Here is a 12,649-nt window from a genome sequence, read left to right on the forward strand (position 1 = left end):
AGCGTTTCCGTTTTCACCAAAAACTGTTGTCTCTGCGCAAAGGGCCTGAGTAGTGCAAGACTCACTGTGAAATTCGGGTTTCCTGTCTGCACCCTCAGCTCAGCCAGAACCCAGATGCCGTTGCTGAGCTTCGTAGACTGATACAGCAAGTCCTGGCCGTCCACTGTACGCTTAGCTATGGTGAAGATGTTGCTACTCTGAAGTTTGTTAGAGGCTGCATCTGTTAACATAATGAAAGAATGCAACAAAGGTGATCATACTTACTCTTTATTTGAGTTCACATATTTAATACTGAACCCTCACTGGCTTCCGTCATGCTCTGAGGCCGTCTATCACTAAATGCATTAGACCCTGAAAATGTTCTTGTTCCATTATCCTAACCTAAAATGTTCACTCCAGGCTTTCTGTGAAACAGCCATTTCGTTTCTAATTTTGAATTAATTCCTCCTACAGCCTCAACCTCCCTGATACTACCCAGCAGGATGTGAGATCCTCTCTTTGTGTTCATGGAAAAGAAAATCAATCTGTCGGGGTAACTCTCCATTAAGCTGTCATCATAAACTCTTCTCCAGTTCAATGCCGTTCACATTGTGGAAAACTAAGTTATGACACATAAATAGGGAGTGCAGCTGATGAGTTCTCATCAAATACATTTTGCTTCATTAGCGGGGATTAGATTTGAGTTAGACGTGTCTGTCTGGCTATTTTTGTATAAAAAGAGGCTGCAGAACATGGCTGTGCAATGATGTGTTTTTCTCTTCTTTAATCCGCCTTCTTACCCGAGCTGAGATGGCAGTCTTTGATCTGAAACTGGGCCTCGCTGTCATTAGGAATTTCTTTCCACGTGGTGAGAAAAACTTGCCTCTCTGTTGATAAAGACGTGCAATTATTGGGTGAGTCCAAACACAAAAAAACATTCTGAAGTATATGGGTCGATAACAGCATTATTTGTGTTACTATGACTTGTCCCACAGTGCAGCCAAGGTGAAAATCTCCGGTGCAAGAGGTGTGTGAGCAGTTCATTTTAACCATTGAGACAAGGTGCCCTGCTGTGGCTTTGGCTGTGGAACATTAGCTCTCAGCCTCTGGTAGCAGTCCTGCTGCTAGCCCCATCACAAAGCTCCACAGGGACGAAAGCCGACACATTTTCCCCAAATAAATTAAACGGCAACAGAAGAACAAAAGGAAAAAAAAAAAAAAAAGGCCTTAAATGGTCCTGATGTATAATCTGCTCTGCCAGGAGATGTGGCAGGTATTTAGCTGGAGGACAGCAAACAAGCATTCACGGCACACGTTCAGGAACAGTCACACATGCATCAATCTTTCAGCGAGGCCTCTTTATTGGCTGACGTCAGCAGGGCTACAAGGCAAAGCGATTTAGCAAAGAAATACTCACCCATCTTCCCATCTTCTACAAACAGCATGCTGATGGGGTACTGGCAGCTGAAGTAAAACACGTCAATGTTGTTCTTAACAGCTACCTGCAGGGAGGGGATTACGTTTGGATGAGAAGAGAAACAAGAAGCCATCTTAGAATAATTACACTTCAGTGTGGTCCAAGAAGTCAGAGTAGACTACTATAAGAACATGCTTTGAATTCAATTCATTTCAGTTTTTTTTATATATCGCCTATTCACAACACATGTCGTCTCAAGGCACTTCCCAAAGGGTTTGGAATGGTATAGGGTTGTTGGGGAGGTTAGAATAAACTACTGAGTGCTAGAGTTTGGTCACTTTAGAATGGGCTATGTGTAGGGGTACTAAGTAAAATAATACACTGATAAAGTTTCTCCATCTAGAGCCCGCCGGTGGCCATTATTATACTAAAAACCACAAGGATTGGGGATACCTCTCTCTCTGTCAGACTGATTATAACAATTGGAAAAGAGAAGGGGTCGCAAAGGTAGCAGAAATGGAGGGTGTGTTTGCACCTCAACCATAACTGAGCCGGTTTAGGCTAAACTTGACTCCCCCGTACTCCATCCAACAGGGAAGGAGGAAAGCAGAGGTAAAAATAATTGGAGAGTGTTGTTTCCTGTTGCATTGTGTGAAAGGTGGGTAACTTTAAAATGGGCTAAGTCAATTCAATCGAATCATATAGATTTCAAGTCAGGTACATGCATTCCAATTAATCCTAATCATTGAACAGTGCAGTCAGATTCAGTTATCTATTCAAATTGGTTAAAAAGTTTTTCTATCTAAGGAAACTCAGCAGATTGCATCCAGTCAGTGACTTGTAGCAGTTACTCCTCCTGGATGAGCATGTAGAGACAGTGGACAGTCACTGGTGTTGCTTTGCAGCAATCCCTCATACTGAGCATGCATGTAGCGACAGTGGAGAGGAAAATTCAGTGCCAAGGTTTATTTATTTAGAAACAGACTCCACAATCAAAACCGAATCTATGAAAAATACAATTTTAGGTCACAAGGGTTTGTATCTTTCATTTAGTTAAAAGCAGCTTTCAACCTTTCAAATAGTAATTTTATTTTGAGTGACGCTTTATCTTAATGTCCGTTTAAGTTTTGTATCTGCTTCGTTTTCTCAGAGACAGTAGCTTTAAAAAGTGCTACAATGTATAAAAATGTGAGATGATCTCAGGATTGCATGGCTTTTTTCCCCCAGGTCCTTGAGCTGATGTCATAATCTCTTCAGATCAATTGCCAGCCATTTCAAAGTCAGTGCTTGACTGTATTTGCAGTGCTGCCAATCATTTATATTACAAGTCTAGATGTGGAAACAAAAATAAATCAAAACCACATCCAATGACATAACTGGCCATTGCCACCCTGCTTTCTACGTTTCCAGTGCCAGCCATTGAAAGACACACAACAGCCAATGGTGCGGCTCTCCCTGTGGTCACAGAGGGACACACGAGGGGGTTCGATTATGAGGTGCGATTACCTACTTCTCTTTGAGGTATGTTGAACCTGAAGTCAGAATATTTATGCCGGTCTGGTCCATTCCACAAATTAGCTTCAAACTAACTGTAGAGCATTGGAACAGCACTAAATTATTCCCCCTTTGTTTTGCTTCTTCAAATGCTTCTATATAAAGAGAATCTATTTTTGGATGAAAATAAATTAAGTAAAAATAAGTTCATTTGATATTTGACATTTTATAATCAATGATATACATGAACATGTTTATTCCTGTTTCTTGTATTTGTATCACAGTTACAGTAGACTCTGGATATTTGTAGATTATTGATGTCATATTTCAAAGTTATTGGTCTATTAGAAGAATTTTGAGAACACATATAAAAGTGAGAAAAATAAAGAGCGAACATGTATAAAAATAGAACAATGAATGAAAAGATTTGCAAAGGATCCAAAGATTTTACACGACAGGTGATGAATTTAAGTACAAGAGAGTGAAACAGATGAAGAACGATAGAAAAAAAAGGAAGCATCTACAGAAGCACGTTGCAGGCAATGACACTGTCATTAGTTAGCTTTATAAAGAGGTGCAGCTCAGCTAGATGATTGACTCGTGAATAATTCAACACAGCATCTTATTTCCTAGGTACGATGAGGGAACACAAACAATGCAAATGTTTACTCTAAATGTATTTCAGATGGAGCTTTATTAGAAAGGGTAACATTGGTATAATAACTCTGGGATCCAAGATTATTCAAAGACTCTGTCGGGGCTCCGTGACGTGCATACCACCTTGCAAGTTTACTATGCTACCCCACTACAAATGCCACGAAGATTCAAAATAAAATGAAAAAAACTTATACCAGATTTTACTGCTGTGTCAGTGCAGAAGAGTTGATGGTGGCACAACAGGGAATGAACCAGCAGCAAAGGTTACTGGATCACATTTCCTGAATTTACAAAATTTTACAAAAGTGAAGAGATTTTAACAGTTGTTGTACACAAAAAAAACCAACTGCTCATACGTCTCTGTTGGAAAGAATTTTCCACATGAAATAGACCTTTAAAAAACAAGAACAAAACAGATTTCCATTTGGTAAATAGAGACAGATCAATATTGGGTCAGATCAATATTGTTCTTAGAGGAGGAAAAGTAGAAATGCTAGAAAAGCTGTTGAGGTCATGTGAGACCATTAATAATCATCCCCACCTTTATCCCCCCCACCCCGCACCGCAGACAGTCTTATCTTCCCTTCCCAGCTGCACGGAGCAATAGTCCACCCAGTCAAAAAGATCCACCACCACCAGATCTTTTTTATTTAAAACCTTTCACAGTAGTCTTTTCAAGCTTAAACTCTGTTTTATTCTCAAAATGGGACTTTAACAGCATGGTTGAGTAACAGTGGGGATACAACGGTCATTTTCAGTGTCTCAACAGATATATTCAGGACACTGACACAAGCAGATCTAAATGGCATAGCTTTGAGGCTTTGTTTTGCACCGATACCTGATCGTGCTGACTTGTGACGTCAATGTTAAATAAAACGCAGAAATGTTCAGTCATGAGTCTCAATTTATGGGTGGGGAAAGATTGAACAAGATTCAACCTGAATGAAAACCAGCCCAGGCAGGTGAAATTTAGACATAGCGCTTACAGTGTAGGTGTTACCTGCAGATTGTTGAGCGGATCCATCTTCATAACAGGTCCGATGGTACTGAGTGGAAGGGTCACTTCGATGCTCTGGTTGGGGCTCAGGGGGGTCAGGACCTGGAGAGGACCAGCTGGAGCGAGACCAAAACTAAAGAGGAACAAAGTGGAAGAAATTTCACAAAATTCAACTCATGACAGAAATGCAAACAAATATTAGACAGAACTCGATCCTACCTGTTCCTGTTAAACTGGATGGCAAAATCAGTCATGACACTCATCGCTTTATTGGTGAGGGTCATCTCCATTTGGATGACACCGGCACGGCGGGCGAAGGTGCCGGATATTTCGAGCCCCTTGCCCTTCATGACTGGCAGCCAAACCTGTGAACAAAGAGATGATTTGTTAGGGATCCCTGATTATGTAACTATCCAAGTTTAATCCTAGCATAAAAACTCACTGTTTTTGGTGGGCTGTAGCCTCCCATGGGCATACCGACTCCACTTCCAAGATCAAACAGGTCATCCAGTCCGCCGCTAACTGGGGCACTGAATGAGGCTGCCGTAACAGCTGGAGGAGCACCAAAACCAGCCCCCATCTGTGCGTCAAAAACATACAGAACTTTATGTGTTACCTTGTATTACACCATTAAAGCCCAATAGATCTCTAAAAAAAAAAAAGCACTTACAGTTGCACTTCCTCCAAGGTCTCCTCCAAGCTGAGCATAAGAAGGAAGCACAAAAAGGAATATTAAAAACTTTTAATCAAAGATGAAACACCACATAACACCCTAGAAGGTTTAAAAAGGGTGAAGGAGGAGTGCAGGGAGCTAGGAAATGTCTGTGTGATGAATAGCAGCAACAGGGATTGCAGTATTGTTGTAACCTGCAAAAATATTCAGTTTTATTGGGATTTTCAGAGAAGTAGTCAGAACTAGTCACAAAGTAGTCATAACTGTGAAGTGGAACACGAACAGTACATGGATTTCCATCAGTTTTACCATTACAAATTGGAAAAAAGTCCCAAGAAGTCACCTGATTAGTGAATACTATCAATGGCTATAAATCTGGCAGCTATTGAGGAGCAGCAAGAAGGAACCAGTTGAAAATCTGTAGTAAAACTTCAAAAAAATCTACGCTTTGCTGTGTAAAGTTGAAACTGCAGCAAAAAATACATCTGCTGAATACAACAGAACTTCACTCCTAAGATTTTATTTGAAAATAAAAATATTAAAAACCACGTACAGAATTCCTTCCATTTCACAATTATGAGCTACTGTGTTGATCTGTCGAATCATATCACAATAAAATACGTTTTTAATGTGACAAAATGTGAAAACATTCAAGGGAATGAATACTTTTGCAAGGCATAGTAAAAAAACAATAATAAATAAACAATAAAAGGAGACATACATAGATGCGAACTCCTATGCTTTGCCATCACCGAGGGTAATTAACTGAACTCCGACAGATTTTATTCAAACGCTTCTCAATGCGCTGAAGACAAAATGAACAAAACCTTCAGAGAGACTCCAATGAGTGACAAAGCTGAACTAACTTACTGAACACAAACATAATTTGGTTAAATCCCACCTTCATCAAGTGGGGCAACAAACAGTGCAACACCAAGTACAAACAGGAAGCAATTATTGCTAGGGATGCTACTGCGAGGAAACGGTGGTACAACATGGGACTATCTAGGCTGCTGCTGGCCTTGACTGGTCCAGCATGGTCCCCTGGACCAACCTCAGTGGGGCTGTAATCTGGGGGCGATGGGGACTGATGCGGGATCTGAGGTGACCGAGGAGAATCCGCCCGCAGGGGAATGGGTGGCTGATTGAAAGACGAAACAGATTGCACAGTCCAAAAATAAGATAATAGATGGACTCAAGGATTTAACATCAAGATAACTGTACAAGCAATATGAGATGATGACTGAATGAAAATGTCAAGACAGGCGCATGGAGATTAGTTGAGGAGAGGTTAAAGAGCCCATATAATGCTTTTTTCATTTTTCCTGTTCTGTCGATATTGATTTTTTGTGAATATAAAAAGGCGAAGCTGCAACCAGTAAGAAAAAAAAAATAGGAAGTTAATTAATTTTCTTTCGGCAGGAACACCAATAAAACGATGACCTTCCTCAACAGGATATGAAACAGTTGGGGAAAGCTGATTGGCTCATTTCTTTGTGATGTACAGTGATCACTATTTTTGAACTAAATTAAACTATGTACCTGCTTGTTAACAAGGAACAAAAATATTAATAACAATCATGTTGGTCAATAATAAAATTAGGATTATTTAACTGATTAAGTTAAAAAAAAACTATTAAAAATACTTGTTGCTCAAATAGTTTTTATGATCATTTGGCACTGAAACACTTTTAGTTAGACAGCCCCACTGCCTGTGAGAATTTACAGTTAATATCAAAGGATTTTAGATTTCACACTTCAATAAATGCACTTAACTTGAACTTTAACCTGGCTGGAGATCATCAGTAGACTTAAAAGAAATCAAAAGCAAAATGATGTCCACAAAGCCAGCTAAATTACATGTTTTAGGAGCCATGCAGGCAATACAAAGAATCTAGGTTGTATTTTTTTTTTGGGAAAGATTTTCAATGACTGCATTTTTTTTCCCACCAATTGAGTGATTTGTTTAATCTTTATCAAGACCTTCCACCTCAGTGGAAATGCACAGAATCCATCTCAAGAGAAGCTTCCTTAAAAATAGTCTGTAGATGATTGCATGCAGAAACTGAGGGAGAACTGGAACATGTAAGAAAGAGTGTTTTATGAGGTGGAGAAAACTCTAAACAGTTTACTTTCTTGTGAACATTCCCTGAGTACACACCGCTTGCAGAGAAGTACAACTATAGTTGTTCCACCAACATCATTCTTTGGTACTGGTTTTAGTGGGCTGGCTGACTAGCAGACTGGCTTTCAATGGGAAGAGTGCAACAGCTAAGTGAGGTCTCTGTTTGATGCTGCTAAAGCCCCCTAACCTTAAGCACGGTATGGGCTCTTTAAGATTTATTTCTCAATAATGGTTTCATATAACTGATAAATATCGTGCCATCTCTATGTAGTTACCGGCTCAGACTCATCCCCCATCTGCAGGTGCAGCATTGAACAAAGAAGGAAGAAAAAACAGATCAAGAAAAAAGAAGGAAATGTAAAAACAAAATAAAATGTTCCATAATTTAGGCTAGTGACGTTAAGCTAAGAAATAAACTAAACCGTGTTTTAGAACCCAACAGGCTCAGGTGGCCTGCTGAAACATACCAGGCTGTCCAGTCCTCCTCCAAGGAGGTCCATGGCACCCAGCTGCATGCCAGAAGTGGCTGGTGGTGGGGGTCCAGTCGTGGCAGGGGGTGTCAGATCAAGATTGAGAAGGTCGCCCAGGAGGTCTCCCTGAGACGGGATGACAGCAGGTGGTGCATCAGAAACTCCGGCTGCAGACCCTGTGTCTGGACTCTCGACGCTCTCTCCACTAGAAAGAGATAAAGTAAGTTCAAAATAACTGAACTGAGATCTCTATTAGTTGATATAAACCTAACAATTCTTGTGATTTTTTAATCACAGAAATTCTAATTTGTTGTTGTTGTTTATACACAATTCCAGTAAAGGTATATATGCACTCACCATGGAGACAAGTGTCACTATTTATGGGCCTTTAAGGACACATATGAACTTTTATTTTTCCAAGGTAGAATTAGAACAATAAATTACAACATAAAAAGCTTGTAACAAAACTATATTTCTTTTTTTCAAATCAGAAATAGTAGAGTTCCTTTAAATGGATTGATTTTCAGGAAAGAACCAGTAGCATAGTTCAAAAATCTGCAGAAAGCTTAAATTCTGTGTCTTTGAGCAGGGCATTCCACATGGCCGTTCCAAAAGCAGGTTAGATGTGTGTTTGGGATCCTTGTCCTGTTGGAACACCCAATTGTGTACAGGTTTCAACCATCTGACTGTCCAGAAACAACCCAGGAACCCTCAAGCCTGGGTCAAGCCTGCCATGACTGGAACCCCCTGGAAAACCAGTGACAATATCCACAGTAAAGCGAGTGTAACATCAACAGCCTGAATATTTCAAGCTTAAGCAAAATTTGCAGCTACCTGCATGGATAAGCCAATGCCTTCCAGAAAAAGGTTTATGATCAGATGAGACTCACGTTTTTCAGATGTAAGAACACTGTAACAACTGTCCAGCATGGTGGTGACAGCATCAAGGCCGTCACTACTGTTGCACTGCAGGTAGAAGAAATTCTGAACAAAGTCTTCAACTTCCCCTCGACTCAGCAGCGTGATAAAATCTGATTCAATGCTTCTTTTAGGTCAGGCAAGCCCAAGTCCAGTCCAGGGGAGCTACTATCCCGCACATTTTACACACAACACCTGGTTTGTGTCATGCAACTATGATTATCTTGAAAACAAAAAAGATCATCTACTGTACAATTAAAAGGCCAAAAGTAGTGACATTCATGCTCATGATGAGTGTATGTGAATCTATCACCGGTAATGCATCTTTACCACAAAAATAAGATACTTCATATTGGTGCTACTGGTAGATTTAGGTGAATGCAAAGGTAAAACAATGTTAACAAAATAACAAAGAAACCGGTGTGTGACTCACGACCCAGCGCTGCCTGGGAGTCTCTTGTGCTGAACCCCACGGCTGCCCTCAACAAAGGCACTGGGAGGCTTGTGGTAGACAGAGGCCAGAGTACCAATGTGGCAGATAAGTTCCTCCAGCAAGGTCGGCTCAATCAGGTCTGTCTCCTCGGAGATCAGAGGCTTCTCAGCCAGAACCACCTCCTTGGCAGCCACAGGGTCCGTGGAGAGCAGACGCCAGTAGATGTAGCCTCTGTCCCTGAGGTCTGGGTTATCAGAATCCTTCAGACAGACATGGAGGAATGACAACACATTTTTATGGATATATTTAATAAATACTTAACATTACGACTGCCTATTCCTGATATGGGACTAAATCCTGTGAATCAAAAACCAAGTCAGCCTCAGCGTAATGGCTGACAGCAAATCAAAAAGCAACAGATCCATCTCCGTAGAGAGATTCATATAGCTAAACCTTGTAGTTTATTTGTTGACCTATACAAACCTCACAGAAATACAACATGTTTTCATGAAGTAATGCTGGAATTTTAATGAAACTGTTACAAAATCATTATCAGGCAGACAAAAGTGATTTATAATGAACTTTCATTTTGTCTTGTGGTACATAGGTTATAACTGCACATTGTACACTCTATATAAAATAAACTGGACTGAATTCTCTTTAAAATATAATGAGAGTACGAGGAGTTGAGAGAATGAGAAGCATAAATGCCTACGTATGCAGTCAGTAGATGCAAACAGTCACTGGTTATGTCAGGTCCAAGCTAGAAATGAATGTGGATCCTCATTGCCCTAATTATTAAAACACAGATGTACTGACATATCTGGTAAAACAAAACTAATGTAAGAAAGTACCTAAGAACAATTGGAAATAATAGTAATAGAAGCCCAAGACCTATATTCTCTCTAAATAAACAGTCAAGACTTCTCAGCTGTAAGAGATGCTTTCTATGCCTCTCGGATGTTGACACTATATTGCCTAAAGTATTGGTCTTCTTTTCCATCTTCTTTACATCCTATTTTTAATCTATGAAGTCCAATATGTTGATGGATCCTCCAATGCCAGCAATAGCAATTTTAATTATTCAGTAAACAGCTTCCACAAAGTTTAGGAGTGTGTTCATAGTTAGATGAGAAAACCAGAATTGCAGCCTCCGCTCTAATTCATCCCAAAGGTGTTCAATAAGGTTGAAGTCAGGACTCTGCAGACCAGTCAAGTTTCTCCACAATAAACTTTATACACCTGCAGCCATGGCAGTGATTGGAACACCAGAATTCATTGATTTGGTGGTAGGACCCAGTACTTTTGGCTGTATGGCGAATAAATTAAAATGTCTGTTTAAATTGTTTACAGTAAATTTATCAAGAAAACAGCCACTAGGATGCTGATTATCGACTGAACCAACTCACAGGTGAAGGAGGGGGCCACTGAAATTCAGCAACTACTTCTGATATCCATTTTTTATTTATTAATTTTAAAAAAGTACAGAAAGACTAAGATTTAAAGGCTTTATAAATCTGTCGGACCCTCAGGGGGTGATCAGTCAGTTTTTGAGACACAAAATTGGAGTGCAAAAACATAAATTTGCTCCCCACCTTGAAAAGTGAGTGAAGCATTTGCTCCACGTGCTTCACCTAATCGGAATAATTTGAATAAGACATGTTTGTAGAGTAAGTGGGCAAGCCATAGGTGAGTTATAAGTATCAAGGCATACAAAAGGTTTTAACCTTTCTGTTTCAAATACAACTATTTGGATCATGTTCAACATTTTTTGTTATAACCTTTTAAACTGGTGTTTTTACTCTGTAAGAATCCAACACATACAGACGTGTCAGATAATCCCTTATGTTTGTTATCCTCACCTGTGTGGCCAGGCTGAGGACTTGCTGCACCAGCTCCTGGGTCTCTGTAGGTTTCTTCAGGAACAACTTGACTATTGCAGTCAGCAGCTGCAGCTGCACCTGAAAGGTCACAGTGAACACAGGCAGGAAGTTACAGCTGCTCATTTACACATTTTAAAATGCCTCGCCTAAATCTGTAATGCAACGGTCAAATGCAGCTTCATATTGGATTTTAAAAAATAACTTTTTACCAAACCCAAAGATAGACAAAATAAACAAGGCTTCAATCCTTTTAGTTCTTATTGTGGTTTAACATAAGGTCCAACAGTACAAGGAAACCTTTTCTGCATTTTATGAAACCAGTGCTCCATGAGTACAATATCTTTAAGGGCAATAACATAAAAATCCTTCTATGGCAGAGCCAGCTTTTAACAGCTCTACGTCTCCTATGATGAGCTGTATCTTTCAAGAATTCAGTGTTAAAACTACACAATGCTCTGTTTCCCACTCTGAACCATGAGAGCGTGAAAAGACTGGCTTTCAGACAAAATGTGTCCAGTGTGAGGCAAACAAAATGTGATCTAGGAACTGCCTTTGATTTAAACATTGCCTGCTAATGAACGACTGCACAGTTTTTAATTATTCTTCCTGGGCAAATTAATTCCCCAATTAAAACCCGTTTTATTAAGCACTTCTACACTGACGTCTCCTACTTCATGCAAGTTTTACAGCAGCAAAAAAGCTATATTAATTATTTACCAGCGCAAAATATATGCCGTCTTCTGCCAGCACTGATTGCAAATCACTGCCTGAATCCCAATCAAGACTCTTTTTATTTTTTCGAATAAACCAGCTTACTAAACACACCTGAGTGCTTTCATCATGGAAACCCTCCAAAAAGCTTTCGAGCAGCTCATCAGCATTGTCAATGCGCTCAGCGTACTCTCCCACAATCCAGATCATGGCGGCGCGTGCCTCTGGCTCATCCAAGGAATCAAGATTCTCACACAGAGTGGCGATCACGCTCTCATACCTGCGAGGAGTCAAACAAAATAACTTTACGTTCAACAAAATGACAGAAAAAAACGAGAGAAAAAAAATGCATGATAATAAAATGCTAATGTCTCCAAAACACTTTGAACATTTTCCATTTGCCAAAAAAAGAGATGGAAAACTAACAAAAGCTATGAGTTGATGTAAGGGTACACCACCATAGGCCTGGGTTATGAAATGAGGTACCAACTTACTGCTTGTTTCAGAGCAAGTACATCAAGCAGTACTTTAGAGTGGTGTTTTCTGGAAGCCTGACAAATGTAAATGTAATTCTGCATACATTGAGGCTCCAGGTTCAGGCCTTTTATTCAAGATGTGCAACGATAATTCCCTCTAAAGTGCTTCTGGTTCTTCTGATCTGCATAAAATTCACGGCAATTAATACATCCATTTACATAATGGTTTTACTACAAGCTATGCTGAGGCACAAATGTTTAATTAATGTAAAAGAGCAAACTTTGACTAGCTGGTGATTCATTTGGCTCAAAGCGTGAACCATGCCGAGCTGGTAGGCTTTGCAAAGCTGCTCCCTTCAAGGCTCACAACTCCGGGCCGATAGTGTACTGCTGTGTGGGCGAGCTTCCTGCCTGGC

General features: G+C 40.0%; 1 protein-coding gene across 4 annotated transcripts in view; it reads right to left on the minus strand.

The window, feature by feature from the left end:
* The window catches only part of ap1b1 (adaptor related protein complex 1 subunit beta 1), a 37,978-nt gene that overhangs the window by 15,118 nt on the left and 10,211 nt on the right, over positions 1-12,649 (minus strand). For 2 of the 4 annotated variants that reach the window (XM_047380404.1, XM_047380403.1), the window contains exons 11-23: positions 11,872-12,037; positions 11,026-11,124; positions 9,164-9,423; positions 7,810-8,017; positions 7,618-7,638; positions 6,272-6,358; positions 5,215-5,244; positions 4,987-5,124; positions 4,764-4,909; positions 4,548-4,677; positions 1,397-1,481; positions 780-866; positions 66-220 (exon numbers count right to left, since the gene is read on the minus strand). In XM_047380404.1, the coding sequence (XP_047236360.1) occupies positions 66-220; positions 780-866; positions 1,397-1,481; positions 4,548-4,677; positions 4,764-4,909; positions 4,987-5,124; positions 5,215-5,244; positions 6,272-6,358; positions 7,618-7,638; positions 7,810-8,017; positions 9,164-9,423; positions 11,026-11,124; positions 11,872-12,037 (1,612 nt within the window). The remainder of the gene's footprint in view (positions 1-65; positions 221-779; positions 867-1,396; positions 1,482-4,547; positions 4,678-4,763; positions 4,910-4,986; positions 5,125-5,214; positions 5,245-6,271; positions 6,359-7,617; positions 7,639-7,809; positions 8,018-9,163; positions 9,424-11,025; positions 11,125-11,871; positions 12,038-12,649) is intronic. The other 2 variants (XM_047380405.1, XM_047380407.1) reach the window with 2 other exon arrangements.

Source organism: Girardinichthys multiradiatus, chromosome 12 (assembly GCF_021462225.1).
Source record: "Girardinichthys multiradiatus isolate DD_20200921_A chromosome 12, DD_fGirMul_XY1, whole genome shotgun sequence".
Taxonomy (NCBI): Eukaryota; Metazoa; Chordata; class Actinopteri; order Cyprinodontiformes; family Goodeidae; genus Girardinichthys; species Girardinichthys multiradiatus.